Consider the following 22,801-nt stretch of genomic DNA (forward strand, 5'->3'; position numbering starts at 1 on the left):
GTCTGATGAAACCAAAATAGAATGGTTTGGCCATAATGGCCATTGTTATGTTTGGAGGAAAAAGGGGGAGGCTTGCAAGCCAAAAAACAACATCCCAACTGTGAAGCATGGGGGTGGCAGCATGTTGCGGGGGTGATTTTCTGCAAGAGGGACTAGTGCACTTCACAAAATAGCTGGCATCATGAGGTAGGGAAATTATGTGGATATATTGAAGCAACATCTCAAGACATCAGTCAGGAAATAAAAGCTTGGTCGTAAATGGGTCTTCCAAATGGACAATGACCCCAAGCATACTTCCAAAGTTGTGGCAAAATGGCTTAAGGACAACAAAATCAAGGTATTGGAGTGGCCATCACAAAGCCCGGACCTCAATCCTGTAGAAGATTTGTGGGCAGAACTGAAAATGCATGTGTGAGCAAGGAGGCCTACAAACCTGACTCAGTTACACCAGCTCTGTCAGGAGGAATGGGCCAAAATTCACCCAACTTATTGTGGGAAGTTTGTGGAAGACTACCCGAAACGTTTGACCCAAGTTAAACAATTTAAAGGCAATGCTACCAAATACTAACTGAGTGAATGTAAACTTCTGACCCACTGGGAATGTGAAGAAAGAAATGCAAGCTGAAATAAATCGTTCTCTCTACTATTATTCTGACATTTCACATTCTTAAAATAAAGTGGTGATCCTATCTGACCTAAGACAGGGAATTTTTACTAGGATTAAACGTCAGGAATTGTGAAAAACTGAGTTTAAATGTATTTGGCTATGGTGTATGTAAACCTCTTCAACTGTACATGTGCAATCAACAGATTACATTTGAATCCTCTTGCCATGGAAAGACTCCCCTCTCCATGCAGCCTTTGTATTGGACGAGACTGCAGAGTGGACTTGGGCGGAGAGATTCATTAATTAATGTCCTAGAATAACTAAATTCATAATTAACAAGATCACTTTTAAACATGGCTATGGAATACAATAAACTAGGTAAAAAGATATATTACAAATCAAGATAATAAAAAACTGTCCATAAATTCAAAATAAAATAAATCTTATGAATCCAATAAAACCCAGTATATTATAGATTTAACGTAATTTAATGTTAACTAGACAGTGTTTCAGACCGTTTGCTAGGTAGTGTTTGAGCTTTCATTTGATACTAAGCGGCTAATTTATGTGGTCAAAATAGGGCCTACAGAGTTGGTATAAGTAGTGGCATTTTCTGCCTGCTGCAGGACCTCCAGGAGATTAAGGCCAGGATCCAATCCAGACCGCGGTGGACCCACATTAAACCGCTTGACATTTAAAGGTAATCAAAGATGGTGGATAATGAAAATGTCTTAAAAAGGCCGTTTACCATTTGACATTTAAAAAACAGTTCCTGTCTTGTGTGAGCATGCTTTCCCCACATAAGCTCACGCGGGAAAGCTCAAAGATGGCCACGTGAGAGAGGAAACACCCACTTACACAGACACAAACCGTGACAAAATGAACCAACTAACCAACAGCTGGCTCTGGTCTACTTATCCCCTCGCTCGCTCCACCTGCCCGACCAGAAAACATGATCCTGTGAGATGTCTTGCTTTCTTTACCGTCTCTGAGGTCATTTCTGATTGAGCTGACATCAGCAGCGTTTACCTTGAATGCGATCTATTTGAACCCAGCAACATTGCTTTTAAAAGCTGCATTGTTGACTAGAGCACTCGGATTGAATCTCGGGCCTAAAAGTGAGTGAACAAGTGCAAATGGAAGAGAGAAACTAGCGTATCTGGAATGAGGGAGGCCATACGCTGCTAGCTGCTGGAGGAGAACACTGGCTCCTCCAGCAGGAATAAGACAAAGCTGATCACAGATACTGATCCTAGGTCCGTTTTGTGTTTTCTCCCTAATGGTTAAAGATGGGAAGGATTTGGGAAGGCTATGCTGATCCGAGATCACTTTCTAGCTGCCGTGGCCCTTAGCTGTTAGCTACCGGAGGAGAGTACCAGGTCTGGCTCCTTAGCCCCCTCCTGTCCACTGCTGCTTAGCCCACAGCCCCCCGTCAGCTCTGGGAAGAGGCTGGCCCCGGCTTGGGGATCGGGGGAGCCTGGAGAGGGGCTCATACCCGGTTTCTTAGGAACGGGGGGTGGGTAGCACCTCTCGGACCGAGGGGTGAGGGGCGAGCGTATACCTGGGGACAGGGGTCCTCCAGGCGAGGTTTTCCCCCCAGGAGGGGAGGCTGCCAGGCTCCGATAGTCAGTCCCAAACGGAGAGCTGTTCAGTGGGGGGAGCTTGGCCCCTGCCTGCTGGCTGGTGAAACGGGACAGGACCTGGGTGACGGTGTTTCGGGCTAGCTGCTTGGCCGTGCTGTTCTCTGAGGGTGGAGGGATGGGGGTGGTGGTAGGGGACAGGTCCCGGGGGGAGAGGGGAGCCGTGCTACCCTGCTGGAGCTGCTCCTGCTCAGCCTGCACCTGGAACTTATGCCTGGCGGCGTGGAAGCGCTGGTTGACTCCAGCCTGGTAGGAGGATGTGTGGAAGCCACCGGGGCTGACCAGACGCTTAGCCAGCGTGGGGGAGGAGATGGGGGAGGAGGAGAGGGAGGAAGAGGCCGTGCTGGAGGGGGAGAGGTTGGGGTGAGGGTGGCAGTGGGGGTGAGGAGGGTGAGGGTGGAGAGGGGAGGGAAGACTTGCGCCGGACTCGCTCTCTACCCCACCGTTCTCCACAGCCCCGCCCTCCTGAGGGGGGTCAGTGTCCCGTGGAGGGTTAGGGTGATGCCCGTTGACCTTTGAGACAGGGGTCACTTTAGGGTCGACGCTTGCCTTCCCATCAGGCTCTGTCTGGCTCGAGGTGGACGCCGCCGCTGATGCCGCTGCTGACACTATCTTTGAAGGAGACTGTTTCACCTCCTTCACCTCCTTCACCACAGTCTCCTGCACCTTCCTAACCATTCCTTCCTCTCCTGCTGCCTCCAACCTCCTCCTCAGCTCCTCCACTTCTCTCTCCAGCCCCTTGCTCCTCTCCTCTTCTCGTCTGATCCTGGCTCTTAACTGTTCCCTCTCTGTGTCAAACTCAGCCAGCTGGCTCTCTGCTCTGGCCTCAAGCTGCGCTGCTCTGCCCTTCTCCGCTTCCAGGGCCCCCCTCAGGCTCTCTGAAGTACAGCTCTCCTCCTGGAGTTGCAGGCGGAGCTGGCTGACTCTCTGGGCCTCCTCCAGGGCCTGGCTGGTGGTTCTCTGGAGCTCCAGGGTTAGGTCCGAGGACAACTGCTGCTGCTGGGACAGAGTTTCCTCTGCCAGGCCTACTGCCCTCTCCTGCTCCCTCTGCAGCCTACGCACTGCTGCACGCTCCACCTCCAACTAGAAACACACAGAGAGATAGAGGTTGATATTTCAACTTTCAACTTCCATTAGCACATTTTTTTGAATTCCCAGATAGGAAAGGAATTGCTGCATGCATACCTGTAGGTGCATTTCCTATTCGCACGGACTTTGATAACTTCTTTATTTGTGTACAAATGTGCTTGCTACGACTGTGATATGTTGTTGCCTCACCTAGATACAGCTATAGCACTAACTGTACGTCGCTCTGGATAACAGTGTCTACTAAATGAGTGTTTTCCAACCCTGGTTCTCCAGTACCCCCAACAGTACACAGTTTGTACCCCTGGACAAACACACTTTACTCAACTCATTGAGAGCTTGATGATTAGTTGACAAGTTGAACCAGGTGTGCTTGTCCAGGGTTATAATGAAAATGATTAGTGTTGTGGGTACTGGAGGACTACGGTTGGAACACACTGTGCTAAATGACTAAAATGTAAGGCACACAAGGGACATATTTGAGCAGTTTTCTCATCTGACCACATGGAGGTGTCAGAGTCTAGGAGAGTGGAGATATACCTCCACCCCCGAATACTGCAGAGTGAGATACACACGCAGTACAGTCGTGCCCAAAAGTTTGGAGAATTACATAAATATTAATTTCCACAAAGTTTGCTGCTTCAGTGTCTTTAGATATTTTTGTCAGATGTTACTATGGAATACTGAAGTATAATTACAAGCATTTCACAAGTGTCAAAGGCTTTTATTGACAATTACATGAAGTTGATGCAAAGAGTCAATATTTGCAGTGTTGACCCTTCTTTTTCAAGACCTCTGCAATCCGCCCTGGCATGCTGTCAATTAACTTCTGGGCCACATCCTGACTGATGGCAGCCCATTCTTGCATAATCAATGCTTAGAGTTTGTCAGAATTTGTGGGTTTTTGTTTGTCCACCTGCCTCTTGAGGATTGACCACAAGTTCTCAATGGGATTAAGGTCTGGGGAGTTTCCTGACCATGGACCCAAAATATCGATGTTTTGTTCCCCGAGCCACTTAGTTATCACTTTTCCTTATGGCAAGGTGCTCCATCATGCTGGAAAAGGCATTGTTTGTCACTAAACTGTTCCTGGATGGTTGGGAGAAGTTTCTCTCAGAGGATGTGTTGGTACCATTCGATATTCATGGCTGTGTTCTTAGGCTCACCTTGTCTTCTCTGGACAAGCTTTTTTCTGGATGCCCCAAACAATCGGAAAGAGGATTCATCAGAGAAAATGACTTTACCCCAGTCCTCAGCAGTCCAATCCCTGTACCTTTTACAGAATATCAGTCTGTCCCTGATGTTTTTCCTGGAGAGAAGTGACTTCTTTGCTGCCCTTCTTGACACCAGGCCATCCTCCAAAAGTCTTTGCCTCACTCTGCGTGTATATGCACTCACACCTGCCTGCCATTCCTGAGCAAGCTCTGTACTGGTGGTGCCCAGATCCTGCAGCTGAATCAACTTTAGGAGACGGTCCTGGTGCTTGCTGGACTTTCTTGGGCGTCCTGAAGCCTTCTTCACAACAATTGAACCGCTCTCCTTGAAGTTCTTGATGATCCGATAAATGGTTGATTTAGGTGCAATCTTACTAGCAGCAATATCCTTGCCTGTGAAGCCCTTTTTGTGCTAAGCAATGATGACGGTACGTGTTTCCTTGCAGGTAACCATGGTTGACAGAGGAAGAACAATGATTCCAAGCACCACCCTCCTTTTGAAGCTCAAAGTCTGTTATTCGAACTCAATCAGCATGACAGAGTGATCTCCAGCCTTGTCCTCGCCAACTCTCACACCTGTGTTAACAAGAGGATCACTGACATGATGTCAGCTGGTCCTTTTGTGGCAGGGCTGAAATGCAGTGAAAATGTTTTGAGGGGATTCAGGTCATTTGCATGGCAAAGAGGGACTTTGCAATGAATTGCAATTGATCTGATCACTCTTCATAACATTCTGGAGTATATGCAAATTGCCATCATACAAACTGAGGCAGCAGACTTTGTGAAAAGTAATATTTTTTCTACTGAAAAAGGGGTAAGGGTAAGCTTGAAAAGAAAACGCAAAATGGATCATCCCAAAACAACTGTTCTGAAAGTGCCATGTGCTGTTCAAGTGATGTTCATATCAGAATCAATCATTAGAGTGTAATATGTAAAAACATGTTGGGAACATTGCTGGATTCTACAGAAACAGAGGCAGGAAAACACACACACACACACACACACACACACACACACACACACACACACACACACACACACACACACACACACACACACACACACACACACACACACAGCCTTACATAAATAGAGGCTTCCTGAGGGGTCCCTCTGTGTGTGTGTGTGTGCTGACCTTGATTGGTCAGGGACAGTCATTATCTCAGGCTTTCCTGGGCCCCAGGCTGCCGGTCAGCTGAACAATAGCCTCTTCCTCCTTGTTTCCTATGGAGCCGCCCAGCCTGTGTGTGTGTATGTGTGTGTGTCGGCCTAGACTCCTCAACCCCACTGAGATACACAATAGATCCCCAGTCAGAGAGAACTGATGCTACTCACAGGGACTTAAATCAGCTAGTAGTGTGGGGGCCATGGGGAACACAGAGAAGGGAGAGGAGGGAGAGAGGTGGGAGGAGAGTGTGTTCACAGATGTTTAACAGTCCCTCTTCTTATTCTGATTTTGTCTTACACACACACACACACACACACACACACACACACACACACACACACACACACACACACACACACACACACACACCTGCTGCAGTAGTTTCTCCCTCTCCTTCTCCAGCATGACGGTGACATCCTCATCCTGCGCCGACTCTAGTGCGTGTCGGTGCTTCTCCTCCTCCAGATCTGCAATCACCTGCCAATCAAACAGAGGAGGACCAATCAGATCACAGATCACAAAAATAACACAGTGGGCGGATTCAATTATGCTACGTCACTTTGTTTTGAGACAACTTCGCCTTGGTCTTTGAACGGGGTACCTGGCCCACACCCGTGAGGCAGCCTGGTTCCAAAACCAATGCGATTAACTTTCACCCAGTGCAAAACACCATTAATATCAACTTTCACCCAGTGCAAAACACCATTAATCAAACCTCCTCAATACTTTCAAAGGCTTTTGCCATCAATGTAAACACACTCTCTCTCTCTCTCTCTCTCTCTATTCAATTCAAATGGTCTCTCTCTCTCTCTCTCTCTCTCTCTCTCTATTCAATTCAAATGGTCTCTCTCTCTCTCTATTCAATTCAAATGGTCTCTCTCTCTCTCTATTCAATTCAAATGGTCTCTCTCTCTCTCTCTATTCAATTCAAATGGTCTCTCTCTCTCTCTCTCACCCCACTCAGGGCACCAATAGAGAGGCTGTATCTGAGGTGTGGCTACAGTATGCCTGTCCTGGTCCGGGGGTGTTGGAAACCTGGAAAAGAACAGGCCCATTGTGTCAGCCTCAGTGCCAGCTCCAGCACCCAACCACAGCTGGGAACAAAGACTGGGGCTGGGCCGCATTATCCACACACACACACACACACACACACACACACACTGGTCTGGGAGGAAGGGGTGTGTGTAAGGACGCCCTTACCCTCCTGTGTCTGCTCTCTGCGGCTGCCAGCTGTCCCATCATCCTCTCCTGCATCCTTTTGCAGTGGGCCATGACCAGCTTCAGCACAGCCAGAGGGTTGGGCCCCACCACGCTGCCCTGGGGGTCTGAAGGGGACCAGTCATCCATGGTATGGCTATCCCGCTGCAGGGCCAGGAAGGGGTCACTGAGGTCATACTGGCCATAGCGCTCCTGGACGAACGAGTCCCTGTGCTGGGCCTGGAACACACACACACACACACACACACACACACACGCACGATGAGACAGTCAGTATAGAGCAGCATATCAATTCCCGGTGGACTGGACATGTTTCATAAAGTATGTATGCATGCAGTCTGGTTAGCATTGAGGTAGACCTTTCTTTACTCTGAGCAGACAGTCAGGCCCAGTGCTCTATTCCCAGCAGAGCCAGGTGGCCCAGGGCTGTGCTAGAGTTAGTGGAGGCTTTAGGCTTTAGGGGCGGCAGGTAGCCTCGTGAGCCAGTAACCAAAAGGTTGCTCGATCAAATCCCCGAGCTGACAAGGTAAAAATCAGTTGTTCTCCCCCTGAACACGGCGGTTAACCCACTGTTCCTAGGCTGTCATTGTAAATATGAATTTGTTCTTAACTGACTTGCCTAGTTAAATAAATAGTAGATTGAGCAGGGTCTAGCCTAGCCAAGGGCTATGCGGCCTTCTAATGTTTCTAGCTCTGGGCTAAAGAGGACAGAAAGTTAAAGTGTGAAAAACTGACTCAGCTACATTATGAAGTACTCCACCCCTTTGTGTGTGTCATTTGTGCATGTCTGAACAGGAAACACAGTGTGGAAAGGAGATAGCATGGTCCCCACCATTACTACTGCCAAGAATAACACACACGGCACCACTGTGATTTCACACACACACACACACACACACACACACACACACACACACACACACACACACACACGTACGTTAAACAACTCGGACACACTGCTACATACACCACTCACTTAATGCTGGATATACACAGACACATATTGTAACAGGCCTGTCCCACAACACAACAATACCTCAACCATTGTTCTTTGAGTGTGGGCATTAACAGATGGCCCGCCCTCCCACCCCAACACAAAAGGGGTGAGGCCGTCCATACACCCACGCAAGGGGCAGATGTTAACCCCTCCCAGGGGAAAGACGGGGTGAGTGACAGGGCGAGAGAGTACTGTTATACACACACACACACACACAACCACACACACACACACAGTAATGAACCAGCTGAAGTCTGTGAATGTGTGTTTGCTGCAAGACTTCTCAATCCCAAACACACAACAGTAAAAATTTGTGATGGGGGGGGAAAATGTATACAGTTACATCGCAATATTATTTTAGTACGATATTAAAGTATCCATTAGAAAAAATGAAAAGTGCTAGTTGGTTGCGCCAAAACACCTGTATCTTTTCCTTATAGATTGTTCTCCATTTAAAAAAAATAGTGAGCCAATATGTTTTCAGAATTTTTATTTCTCATGCTCTCTCGTCTGCCTGCAGAAGACATATGGTGAGCAATACGTTTGTAACATCAGATTACAATATCTAATTGCAGTACATATAGGATCGTGAGAATTGTGAAAATTGCAATTCATATTGTATCGGCACCTAAGTATTGTGATAATATCGTATTGTGAGGTCCCAGGCAATTCCCAGCCCTAGTAAAAATGGGACCATATGATTGACTATTCCACTTGAAATGTTCTCTTTGAGTTAGGGTTGCAAAATTGCAGTAACTTTTCCAAAATTCCCAGATTTCCCAGAAATCCTGGTTGAAGGATTCCGGATTTCCTGCTTATTCCCTCTGGTTTCCAGGAATCTTCCAACCAGGATTTCTGGAAAACCTGGGAATTTTGGAAACGTTCCGAGCTGATCCTAGACCTGTGCTTAGTCTACAGCCTTCTGCCCTGCGGACTGGAGAGAGCGATATCAGACAGAGAGAGAGATGGAAGTGTCAGAGATGTAACAACACACACTGAGAATTACACATGCCACCAGGGCTACTCTAGCTACCATTCCACTTCTCAACACACACTGAGAATTACACATGCCACCAGGGCCACTCTAACTACCATTCCACTTCTCAACACACACTGAGAATTACACATGCCACCAGGGCCACTCTAGCTACCATTCCACTTCTCAACACACACTGAGAATTACACATGCCACCAGGGCCACTCTAGCTACCATTCCACTTCTCAACACACACTGAGAATTACACATGCCACCAGGGCCACTCTAACTACCATTCCACTTCTCAACACACACTGAGAATTACACATGCCACCAGGGCCACTCTAACTACCATTCCACTTCTCAACACACACTGAGAATTACACATGCCACCAGGGCCACTCTAACTACCATTCCACTTCTCAACACACACTGAGAATTACACATGCCACCAGGGCCACTCTAGCTACCATTCCACTTCTCAACACACACTGAGAATTACACATGCCACCAGGGCCACTCTAACTACCATTCCACTTCTCAACACACACTGAGAATTACACATGCCACCAGGGCCACTCTAACTACCATTCCACTTCTCAACACACACTGAGAATTACACATGCCACCAGGGCCACTCTAACTAACATTCCACTTCTCAACACACACTGAGAATTACACATGCCACCAGGGCCACTCTAGCTACCATTCCACTTCTCAACACACACATGCACACACACACCTCACCCCTGCTCCTGCCCACCCACGCATGGCAGTGCATTCCTCTCCTGGTACATCACTGTTTCACAGTGATCTCTCTCTCTCTCTCTCTCTCTCTAATTCAAAGGGGCTTTATTGGCATGGGAAACATATGTTTACGTTGCCAAAGCAATGTAACGGCTGTATCACATCCGGCCATGATTGGGAGTCCCATAGGGCAGCGCACAATTGGCCCAGTGTCATCCGGGATTGGACCGGGGTAGGCCATCATTGTAAATAATAATTTGTTCTTAACTGACTTGCCTTGTTAAATAAAGGTAAATATAACACTTAGAACCTCGTATTTGTGAAAGGGTTCCACTTGGAACCAAATCAATAGTAATTTCAGAGGTTTCTCAAATAAGGACAATGGAAGAATACTTAAATTAAATTTAAAAAATTAAAAAAGCTAATGAAATAAACAAGTGAGAAGAAACAAATGAACTGTAGACATCAAAAAGGTTTCAGAAAGATAAAGACATGTCAATCGTTAAATATTGGGGCTATTTACAATGTTATTTGTTCTTCACTGGTTGCCCTTTTCTCATAGCAACGGTTCACAAATCTTGCTTCCCAGATGGCACATTGTGATATTTCGCCCAACAGATATGGGAGTTTATCAATGTTGGAGGTTTTCAAATTATTTGTGGTCTGTGTGATCTGTGGGAAATATGTGTCTCTAATGTGGTTATACATTTGGCAGGAGGTCAGGAAGGCCAGCTCAGTTTCCATCTCATTTTGTGGACAGTGTGCACATAGCCTGTCTTCTCTCTCTGCCTACGGCAGCCTTTCTCAATAGCAAGGCTATGCTCACTGAGTCTGTACATAGTCAAAGTTTTTCTTAATTTTAGGTCAGTCACAGTGGTCAGGTATTCTGCCACTGTGTACTCTCTGTTTAGGGACAGATAGCATTCTAATTTGCTCTGTTTTTTGGTTGATTCTTTCCAGTGTGACAAATAGTTATCTTTTTGCTTTTTCAGAATTTGGTTGGGTCTAATTGTGTTGCTGTCCTGGGTCTCTGTGGGGTCTGTTGGTGTTTGTGAACAGAGTACCAGAAGCAGCTGGCTTAGGGGACTCTTCTCCAGGTTCATCTCTCTGTAGGTGATGGCTTTGTTATGGACGGTTTGGGAATTGCTTCCTTTTAGGTAGTTGCAGAATGTAATAGCTTTTTTCTTGAGCAGGTTGAGAGCTTCAAGTTCCTTGGTGTCCACATCAACAACAAACTAGAATGGTCCAAACACACTCTGTACCGATACCACCTGTATATAGGCTCCACATTGACTCTGTACCAGTACCACCTGTATATAGGCTCCACATTGACTCTGTACCAGTACCACCTGTATATAGCCTCCACATTGACTCTGTACCAGTACCACCTGTATATAGCCTCCACATTGACTCTGTACCAGTAACCCCTGTATATAGGCTCCACATTGACTCTGTACCAGTACCACCTGTATATAGGCTCCACATTGACTCTGTACCAGTACCACCTGTATATAGCCTCCACATTGACTCTGTACCGGTACCCCCTGAATATAGGCTCCACATTGACTCTGTACCAGTACCACCTGTATATAGGCTCCACATTGACTCTGTACCAGTACCACCTGTATATAGGCTCCACATTGACTCTGTACCAGTACCACCTGTATATAGCCTCCACATTGACTCTGTACCAGTACCACCTGTATATAGCCTCCACATTGACTCTGTACCAGTACCCCCTGTATATAGCCTCCACATTGACTCTGTACCAGTAACCCCTGTATATAGGCTCCACATTGACTCTGTACCAGTACCACCTGTATATAGGCTCCACATTGACTCTGTACCAGTACCACCTGTATATAGCCTCCACATTGACTCTGTACCAGTAACCCCTGTATATAGGCTCCACATTGACTCTGTACCAGTACCACCTGTATATAGCCTCCACATTGACTCTGTACCAGTACCACCTGTATATAGCCTCCACATTGACTCTGTACCAGTAACCACCTGTATATAGGCTCCACATTGACTCTGTACCAGTACCACCTGTATATAGCCTCCACATTGACTCTGTACCAGTACCACCTGTATATAGGCTCCACATTGACTCTGTACCAGTACCACCTGTATATAGCCTCCACATTGACTCTGTACCAGTACCCCTGTATATAGCCTCCACATTGACTCTGTACCAGTACCACCTGTATATAGGCTCCACATTGACTCTGTACCAGTACCACCTGTATATAGGCTCCACATTGACTCTGTACCAGTAACCCCTGTATATAGCCTCCACATTGACTCTGTACCAGTACCACCTGTATATAGCCTCCACATTGACTCTGTACCAGTACCACCTGTATATAGTCTCCACATTGACTCTGTACCAGTACCCCTGTATATAGGCTCCACATTGACTCTGTACCAGTACCACCTGTATATAGCCTCCACATTGACTCTGTACCAGTACCACCTGTATATAGCCTCCACATTGACTCTGTACCAGTACCACCTGTATATAGCCTCCACATTGACTCTGTACCAGTACCACCTGTATATAGCCTCCACATTGACTCTGTACCAGTACCACCTGTATATAGCCTCCACATTGACTCTGTACCAGTACCACCTGTATATAGCCTCCACATTGACTCTGTACCGGTACCACCTGTATATAGCCTCCACATTGACTCTGTACCAGTACCACCTGTATATAGCCTCCACATTGACTCTGTACCAGTACCACCTGTATATAGCCTCCACATTGACTCTGTACCAGTACCCCCTGTATATAGCCTCCACATTGACTCTGTACCAGTACCACCTGTATATAGCCTCCACATTGACTCTGTACCAGTCCCACCTGTATATAGCCTTCACATTGACTCTGTACCAGTACCACCTGTATATAGCCTCCACATTGACTCTGTACCAGTACCACCTGTATATAGGCTCCACATTGACTCTGACTCTGTATATAGCCTCCACCAGTACCACCTGTATATAGCCTCCACATTGACTCTGTACCAGTACCCCCTGTATATAGGCTCCACATTGACTCTGTACCAGTACCACCTGTATATAGGCTCCACATTGACTCTGTACCAGTACCACCTGTATATAGGCTCCACATTGACTCTGTACCAGTACCACCTGTATATAGCCTCCACATTGACTCTGTACCAGTACCACCTGTATATAGCCTCCACATTGACTCTGTACCAGTACCACCTGTATATAGCCTCCACATTGACTCTGTACCAGTACCACCTGTATATAGTCTCCACATTGACTCTGTACCAGTACCACCTGTATATAGGCTCGCAACTGTTATTTTCACTGTCATTTTACTATTTTTTTAATTTATTTCTTTACTTATCTATTGTTACCTAATACCTATTTTATACTTAAAAATTGCACTGTTGGTTACCTGTTGTATTTGGTGCACGTGACAAGAGTGTGCAAAGCTGTCATCAAGGTAAAGTGTGGCTATATGAATCTTAAATATAAAACACATTTCAATTTGTTTAACACTTTTTTGTGTTACTACATGATTCCAAATGTGTTATTTCATCGTTTTGATGTCTTCACTATTATTCTACAATGTAGAAAATAGTAAAAATAAAGAAAAACCTTTGAATGAGTAGGTGTTCTAAACCTTTTACCGGTAATGTGTTTTTGCTGAATTCTGCATGCAGTCTCTCAATAATGTGTTTGTCTCATTTTGTGAATGATTGGTTAGTTAGTGGACCCCAGACCTCATAACCATAGAGGGAAAAGGGTTCTAGAACTGATTGAAGCATTTTTAGCCAGATTCTGGGATGTCGAGTTTTATGTTATTTTTTATTCTTGTCCAGTTCTGGCATTTAGGTTGCCACAGACTAGTACATGTCCCTGGTTTTGGAAATGGTTGATCTCCCCCTCTAGGATGGAGAAGCTGACGTCATTAAAGTATAGAGTTTCTATTGGGGGATATAGGAGGACATTTTACTTTGTTGAGATAATGTCCCTATTCATTTCTAACCACATGTAAAATGCTCCTATTTTAATTAATTTTGGACTCATCTATACCAAATTAGAATATCCGCTGAGTCCCTTCCGTGTCTTACTGCTGGGACTAGTAGCTCTCTGCAACAAAGAGGGCCACAAGTGGGTCCATCTCTCTCTCTCTCTCTCTCTCTCTCTCTCTCTCCCTCTCTCTCTCTCTCTCTCTCTCTCCCTCTCTCTCTCTCTCTCTCCCCTCCCTCCCTCTCTCTCTCTCTCTCTCTCTCTCTCCCTCTCTCTCTCTCTCTCTCTCCCCTCTCTCTCTCTCTCTCTCCCTCTCTCTCTCTCTCTCCCCCTCCCTCTCTCTCTCTCTCTCTCTCTCTCTCTCTCTCTCTCTCTCTCTCCCTCTCTCTCTCTCTCTCTCTCTCTCTCTAACTCTCACCCCTTCAGGGCACCACTAGAGAGGCTGTATCTGAGGCCTCTTCCCTTACTGCATAAACAAAGAATGTGACCCTTTCAGCACGAGATTACAGGACACACACAAAGACACTGTCTCAATACCTCAATCCCCTCTTATTGTGTGTGTGTGCGCTAAGGGGTTTAGGCTACTTTGTCTTGCTGAAGAGAAAACAGAGTTCCTGACTAATGTTTAGCCAGGGCTGAATCTGATGTGTGTGTATATTTGTGTGTGTGTGTGTGTATGTAAGTGTGTGTGTGTGTGTATATATGTGTGTATGCGTGTGTGTGTGTGTGTATGTGTGTGTATATGTATGTATGTGTGTGTATGTGTGTGAGTGTGTATGTAAGTGTGTGTGTGTGTATATGTGTGTATGCGTGTGTGTGTGTGTGTGTGTATGTGTGTGTATATGTATGTATGTGTGTGTATGTGTGTGTGTGAGGGTCTAGCCTTGGGCATGGTGCTGTGTGTGTGGGAACAAAGAGGAGGGATAGTAGAGAGGCTGGGTTCCCACAGACTCTGAGGGTTGATTAGCAGAGTAATGACAGGCCATGCAGCCCTCTATGAAAGGGCACAGTTTGTTATTACCCTACAAGGCTCAACCCATAGATATGGAACACCACAGTCGTCAATTCTCATCAGGCGGAGAGGAGCAGAATACTTAGAGGGTGGTTAAGACATACAGTGCCTTGCGAAAGTATTCGGCCCCCTTGAACTTTGCGACCTTTTGCCACATTTCAGGCTTCAAACATAAAGATATAAAACTGTATTTTTTTGTGAAGAATCAACAACAAGTGGGACACAATCATGAAGTGGAACGACATTTATTGGATATTTCAAACTTTTTTAACAAATCAAAAACGGAAAAATTGGGCGTGCAAAATTATTCAGCCCCCTTAAGTTAATACTTTGTAGCGCCACCTTTTGCTGCGATTACAGCTGTAAGTCGCTTGGGGTATGTCTCTATCAGTTTTGTACATCGAGAGACTGAATTTTTTTCCCATTCCTCCTTGCAAAACAGCTCGAACTCAGTGAGGTTGGATGGAGAGCATTTGTGAACAGCAGTTTTCAGTTCTTTCCACAGATTCTCGATTGGATTCAGGTCTGGACTTGGCCATTCTAACACCTGGATATGTTTATTTTTGAACCATTCCATTGTAGATTTTGCTTTATGTTTTGGATCATTGTCTTGTTGGAAGACAAATCTCCGTCCCAGTCTCAGGTCTTTTGCAGACTCCATCAGGTTTTCTTCCAGAATGGTCCTGTATTTGGCTCCATCCATCTTCCCATCAATTTTAACCATCTTCCCTGTCCCTGCTGAAGAAAAGCAGGCCCAAACCATGATGCTGCCACCACCATGTTTGACAGTGGGGATGGTGTGTTCATTGTGATGAGCTGTGTTGCTTTTATGCCAAACATAACGTTTTGCATTGTTGCCAAAAAGTTCAATATTGGTTTCATCTGACCAGAGCACCTTCTTCCACATGTTTGGTGTGTCTCCCAGGTGGCTTGTGGCAAACTTTAAACAACACTTTTTATGGATATCTTTAAGAAATGGCTTTCTTCTTGCCACTCTTCCATAAAGGCCAGATTTGTGCAATATACGACTGATTGTTGTCCTATGGACAGAGTCTCCCACCTCAGCTGTAGATCTCTGCAGTTCATCCAGAGTGATCATGGGCCTCTTGGCTGCATCTCTGATCAGTCTTCTCCTTGTATGAGCTGAAAGTTTAGAGGGACGGTAGATTTGGTGTGGTCTTGGTAGATTTGCAGTGGTCTGATACTCCTTCCATTTCAATATTATCGCTTGCACAGTGCTCCTTGGGATGTTTAAAGCTTGGGAAATCTTTTTGTATCCAAATCCGGCTTTAAACTTCTTCACAACAGTATCTCGGACCTGCCTGGTGTGTTCCTTGTTCTTCATGATGCTCTCTGCGCTTTTAACGGACCTCTGAGACTATCACAGTGCAGGTGCATTTATACGGAGCCTTGATTACACACAGGTGGATTGTATTTATCATCATTAGTCATTTAGGTCAACATTGGATCATTCAGAGATCCTCACTGAACTTCTGGAGAGAGTTTGCTGCACTGAAAGCAAAGGGGCTGAATAATTTTGCACGCCCAATTTTTCAGTTTTTGATTTGTTAAAAAAGTTTGAAATATCCAATAAATGTCGTTCCACTTCATGATTGTGTCCCACTTGTTGTTGATTCTTCACAAAAAAATACAGTTTTATATCTTTATGTTTGAAGCCTGAAATGTGGCAAAAGGTCGCAAAGTTCAAGGGGGCCGAATACTTTCGCAAGGCACTGTAATTGTTATATTGTCTATGGCTCAACCCTCCACTTACTATTCTTCTCTACTCTGCCCTGCCTAATGACAACCATGAGTCTGTCCCCAATGGTTTACACCTAGTAAATCCCCTCAGTAAATCAGTTGAGCCCTGAGACATAACAACACATCCTCCATGCTGTCAGGAGCCGCGGAATCCAGTTTCTTCATAATGACTGTCACCCAATTGGCTCAGCAGCTGGCATGGGTACCATTACGGCTCTGCACAGGCAGTACAGTCTCCTGTTACAGGAATACAGTCTATATTCTCCTCTGTCCCTCTCAGAGAATGGCTACTGACTGAGAGGGCATTGTGCATGTGTGTGTGTGAGTGTCTGTACACACATGCCTGTGTGCCTGTACGTGAGGTTTCTGTGGTAACGTCTCCAGTATGGAACCTCAAGGAGGAGTGGCCGATCCACTGGCTTCGCAGGGGGTTCTGGGAAAAGCGAGCAGCCCTAGTGAAATAATCTGCTTTTCGGCGGAACACAAAGACACTCAAAGCCCCAGGACCAGGCATATTAAATACGAAAGCCTCCCCATAGAGCTAACCCTCAGCCAAGATATCTAGGAGATCCACAGAAATTCCCAAATGTCTGTAGAGATGGTAGCAGGTGGCAAACTATTGCTGTAACAAGTGAAAAGGTTGAGCGACATTAGAGCGACAATGGGAGAGAGAGAAAGAGAGGGGAGGGAAGAGAGAGGGAGAGAGAGAGAGAAAGAGAGGGGAGGGAAGAGACAGGGAGAGAGAGAAAGATGACAGAGAGCAGTTACTATACAGAAGAGAAACATCCCCCTCACCAGTTACTATACAGAAGAGAAACATCCCCCTCACCAGTTACTCTGCAATAGATTCACATCCCCTCTACTTGCTGAGGCCAAGCATGCCCCATTTCACTAACTCCAGGCAGTGTAGACTTCCAGTCACATTCACTGGCAGACATAGAATCCCAGTCCCTTGCTATTCTAGGCAGACATAGACCCCCAGTCCCCTGCTAGTCTAGGCAGACATAGATCCCCAGTCCCCTGCTAGTCTAGGCAGACATAGATCCCCAGTCCCCTGCTAGTCTAGGCAGACATAGATCCCCAGTCCCCTGCTAGTCTAGGCAGACATAGATCCCCAGTCCCCTGCTAGTCTAGGCAGACATAGATCCCCAGTCCCCTGCTAGTCTAGGCAGACATAGATCCCCAGTCCCCTGCTAGTCTAGGCAGACATAGATCCCCAGTCCCCTGCTAGTCTAGGCAGACATCTCTCCTCTCTTCCACCCCTTCAGTCCCTCTGTCTCTGAGTCAGACAGCCTGCCCTGAACAGTCCTGCTCCCTGGTTTGATCAGTTGTGGCCTAGTTCTGTGACTGAGGAGAAAAGAGAAGGACGTTGCATTAATCTGTGCGTCTTTAAACCAACTTTAGCCAGCGCTGCCTGCATCCCTACTATTGATGACATCATCAGCACCCCCCTGTCCCGCCCAACTAATCTTGGTCATTTCATGTCAACCCTCCCAGAATTCCATTCTTGCACGGTGCTGCCAGCTCTGATGCAGAATGCTACATGTTTTCCATACCTGAACTCAAGTCAGGTCATTAACACAGTCCTCTTCCCAACCTGTGACTGTTGCTAGGGAAACATCTGCAAAATACCATCAACTCCCAACACAGTCTATCTACATGTCTATGTGGACACACTAATGTATGATGAATGTACTGGCCAGGATAGTATGGAATGTAAACTAATGAGAACTATTCTGATTGAGCTGCAGGAGTACTCAGGTTCCATGTGGGCTACAGGGAAATGCAACCTGATCTCTAAAACACATTCAGCTTCCTCAGTGTGGAAAAGCTTCAGTTTCAGAACACAGTGGGGTTGGTGGTGTGTGTGTGTGTTTGGAAGTCACCTACACCATTCAGGGGACTTCCTCCTGAGATTTTGGGTTCAAGTGAAAACCGGGGAATCATTAAGAACACTACACCAACACAAAGCAAAGTACTGTCACAGCCAATGACAACACAGCAGCTGAATGTGACACAACAGCTAGACGCCCTTACACACCTACAGCATGGGCCGTGACAGGGGCTTTACAAACATGTGTCTTGCATTCAGAGCAGTGAGTGTACGTGTCTGTGTGTGCTTGTTTGTGTGCTTGACTTTTTTTGTGTGTGTGTGTCTGTGAAATTACGTGTGATAGAATTGTCCTCCACTGCTCACTCCCCCACACACATAGAGATAAGATGTGCTTGTTTGTGTGCTTGACTTTTTTTGTGTGTGTGTGTCTGTGAAATTACGTGTGATAGAATTGTCCTCCACTGCTCACTCCCCCACACACATAGAGATAAGAGAATAGACAATAAACAAAGCTTTAGTTTATGGGGTTTCCACTGCAGCCAGACACTAATGTTTAACTATCACCATGTCTCCATCTCTAATACACTAATGTTTAACTATCACCATGTCTCCATCTCTAATACACTAATGTTTAACTATCACCATGTCTCCATCTCTAATACACTAATGTTTAACTATCACCATGTCTCCATCTCTAATACACTAATGTTTAACTATCACCATCTCTAATACACTAATGTTTAACTAACACCATGTCTCCATCTCTAATACACTAATGTTTAACTAGCACCATGTCTCCATCTCTAATACACTAATGTTTAACTAGCACCATGTCTCCATCTCTAATACACTAATGTTTAACTATCACCATGTCTCCATCTCTAATACACTAATGTTTAACTATCACCATGTCTCCATCTCTAATACACTAATGTTTAACTAGCACCATGTCTCCATCTCTAATACACTAATGTTTAACTAACACCATGTCTCCATCTCTAATACACTAATGTTTAACTATCACCATGTCTCCATCTCTAATACACTAATGTTTAACTAACACCATGTCTCCATCTCTAATACACTAATGTTTAACTATCACCATGTCTCCATCTCTAATACACTAATGTTTAACTAACACCATGTCTCCATCTCTAATACACTAATGTTTAACTAGCACCATGTCTCCATCTCTAATACACTAATGTTTAACTATCACCATGTCTCCATCTCTAATACACTAATGTTTAACTAACACCATGTCTCCATCTCTAATACACTAATGTTTAACTAGCACCATGTCTCCATCTCTAATACACTAATGTTTAACTATCACCATGTCTCCATCTCTAATACACTAATGTTTAACTAACACCATGTCTCCATCTCTAATACACTAATGTTTAACTAGCACCATGTCTCCATCTCTAATACACTAATGTTTAACTATCACCATGTCTCCATCTCTAATACACTAATGTTTAACTAACACCATGTCTCCATCTCTAATACACTAATGTTTAACTAGCACCATGTCTCCATCTCTAATACACTAATGTTTAACTAGCACCATGTCTCCATCTCTAATACACTAATGTTTAACTAACACCATGTCTCCATCTCTAATACACTAATGTTTAACTAACACCATCTCTAATACACTAATGTTTAACTAACACCATGTCTAATACACTAATGTTTAACTAACACCATGTCTCCATCTCTAATACACTAATGTTTAACTAGCACCATGTCTCCATCTCTAATACACTAATGTTTAACTAACACCATGTCTCCATCTCTAATACACTAATGTTTAACTAACACCATGTCTCCAGCACAGAGAGAGAGGAATGTGTAGACGGAAACTGTTCCCGTTTCACATGTTATGTTTACAACACCGCCCAACAGGCCATAGCTAACTGTTAACCTCTCTGGATGCTCCCTTGTGAGTTGATAAGCCCCACCTAAAACTGAGAACATTGGCACATGCCTGCAGGGCTTAAAGCTGGACAGAATGGAGCCAGCCAGCCAACCAGCCAGCCAACCAGCCAGCCAACCAGCCAGCCAGCCAGCCAACCAGCCAGCCAGCCAACCAGCCAGCCAGCCAGTCAACCAACCAGCCAGCCAGCCAGCCAGCCAACCAGCCAGTCACCAGCCAGCCAGCCAACCAGCCAGCCAGCCAGCCAGCCAGCCAACCCACCCTTCGCACACCCAAAAACCTGCCCGCGCACGCACGCACACACAGCCAATCCCTCTAAGGTCTGATAAGGTAGTGATTGTTCTAATCTAAATCAGGCTGTTGTTTTGGCTCTGTGTGTCCTTTGTCCACCTCCTCAATCACTGGTTTATCCTAACAGTGTAAATATCCACCCACCCTGTCACCACCCTTAAGATATCACAGTACAATATTTATCTACACACCAAACACAATACCTACAGGCCTATTCAATACAATATCATATTATATACACAATCTCTGGTCATGCAGGCAGTCTTCACTGTGCAGACCTGTTTCTGCTTGGCCAGTGTCACAACAGACAGGGGGAGAAACAGATTAACCATTACACACACACACACACACATGCACAAACACACAAATACTATCTCAAGTATGGTTTTGTTATATTTATGTGTGTGTGTGTGTGTGTGTGTGTGTGTGTGTGTGTGTGTGTGTGTGTGTGTGTGTGTGTGTGTGTGTGTGTGTGTGTGTGTGTGTGTAAGTTTGTGCACATTTGTGCATATGTGTGTGACTGTGCACTCCTACATTGGCATTACAATAACATCAGGGACTTTGATGTCGTCTTAACAGATTCAGGTCAAGGAGCTTTTACCCATCAGCCTTCAGGGAGTTGAATCAGTAGCTGGTGTATTCAACAAAGCAGCTCTCTTGGCCCTACTGTTCTCTATTGTAACTAATGATTTACCTCTAGCATTAATAAAGCCTGTGTGTCTATGTACGCTGATGGTTGAACATTATACGCGTCAGCTGGCACAGCTAGTGAAATCACTGCAACCCTAAACGAAGAGTTTTGGAACAGGTGGCTCGTAATAAACTAGAGTAGAGATTGATTGCATTAATTCTTACTTTAAAAAAATATATTATTGTGTTAGAAATTCCACATTGTCTGAATAATCAACTTACATATAGCTCTGACAGACATAGACATGCCACCAGGGGTCTCTTCGCAGTACCTAAATCCAAAACCAATTCAAGGCAAAGCACAGAATTACAGTGCCTTCATAAACTTTAGAGACCCCTTGACTTTTTCTACATTTTGTTATGATGCAGCCTTATTCTAAAATGGATTATAATTCAAAATAAATCCTCAGCAATCTACACACAATACCCCATCATGTGAAAACAGGCTTTCAGAAATGTTTGCAAATGTATTAAAAATAAAAAACAGAAATACCATATTTACATAAGTATTCAGACCCTTAGCTATGAGACTTGAATTTGAGCTCAGGTGCATCCTGTTCCCATTGATCATCCTTAAGATGTTTATATAACTTGATTGGAGTCCACCTGTGGTAAATTGAATTGATTGGACATGATTTGGAAAGGCACACAGTCTATATAAGATCCCACAGTTGATAGTGCATGTCAGAGCAAAAACCAAGCCATGAGGTCAAAAAGGAATTGCCCGTAGAGCTCTGAGACAGAATTGTGTCAAGGCACAGATCTGGGGAAGGGTACCAAAACATGTCAGCAGCATTGAAGGCCCCCAAGAACACAGTGGCCTCCATTCTTAAATGGAAGAAGTTAGGAACCACCAAGACTCTTCCTAGAGCTGGCCACCCACCCACACTGAGCAATCGGGGGAGAAGGGCCTTGGTCAGGGAGGTAACCAAGAACCCGATGGTCACTCTGACAGAGCTCTAGAGTTCCTCTGTGGAGATGGGAGAATATTCCAAAAGGACGGCCATTCTCTGCAGCACTCTACCAATCAGGCCTTTATGATAGAGTGGCCAGACGGAAGCCACTCCTCAGTAAAAGGCACATGACAGCCTGCTTGGAGTTTGCCAAAAGACACCAAAGTCTCTCAGACCATGAAAAACAAGATTCTCTGGTCTAATGAAACCAAGATTGAACTCTTTAGCCTGAATGCCAAGTCTCACTTCTGGAGGAAACCTGGCACCATCCCTATGGTGAATCATGGTGGGGGCAGCATCATGCTGTGGGGCTTTTTTTCAGCGGCTTGGACTGGGAGACTAGTCGGGATCGAGGCAAAGATGAACACAGCAAAGTACAGAGAGATCCTTGATGAAAACCTGCTCCAGAGCGCTCAGGACCTCAGACTGGGGCAAAGGTTCATCTTCCAACAGGACAACGACCCTAAGCACACAGCCAAGAAAACACAGGAGTGGCTTCGGGACAAGTCTCTGAATGTCCTTGAGTGGCCCACCTAGAGCCCAGACTTGAAACGGATCAAACTCTCCCCATCCAACCTGACAGAGCTTGAGAGGATCTGCAGAGAGGAATTGGAGAAACTCCACAAATACTGGTGAGCCACGCTTGTAGCG

At 45.4% G+C, this 22,801-nt stretch overlaps 1 protein-coding gene across 1 annotated transcript in view; it reads right to left on the bottom strand.

Moving 5' to 3' along the window:
- Window positions 1–673: 673 nt before the first annotated feature.
- Window positions 674–22,801, bottom strand: part of cttnbp2nlb (CTTNBP2 N-terminal like b) — a 34,489-nt gene continuing 12,361 nt past the window's right edge. The window contains exons 3-5 of the mRNA XM_042304114.1: window positions 6,916–7,152; window positions 6,085–6,192; window positions 674–3,330 (exon numbers count right to left, since the gene is read on the bottom strand). Coding sequence (XP_042160048.1) covers window positions 1,963–3,330; window positions 6,085–6,192; window positions 6,916–7,152 — 1,713 coding nt within the window. The 3' untranslated portion in view covers window positions 674–1,962. The remainder of the gene's footprint in view (window positions 3,331–6,084; window positions 6,193–6,915; window positions 7,153–22,801) is intronic.

The sequence above is a fragment of the Oncorhynchus tshawytscha genome, linkage group LG22 (genome assembly GCF_018296145.1).
Source record: "Oncorhynchus tshawytscha isolate Ot180627B linkage group LG22, Otsh_v2.0, whole genome shotgun sequence".
In the NCBI taxonomy this organism is placed as follows: Eukaryota; Metazoa; Chordata; class Actinopteri; order Salmoniformes; family Salmonidae; genus Oncorhynchus; species Oncorhynchus tshawytscha.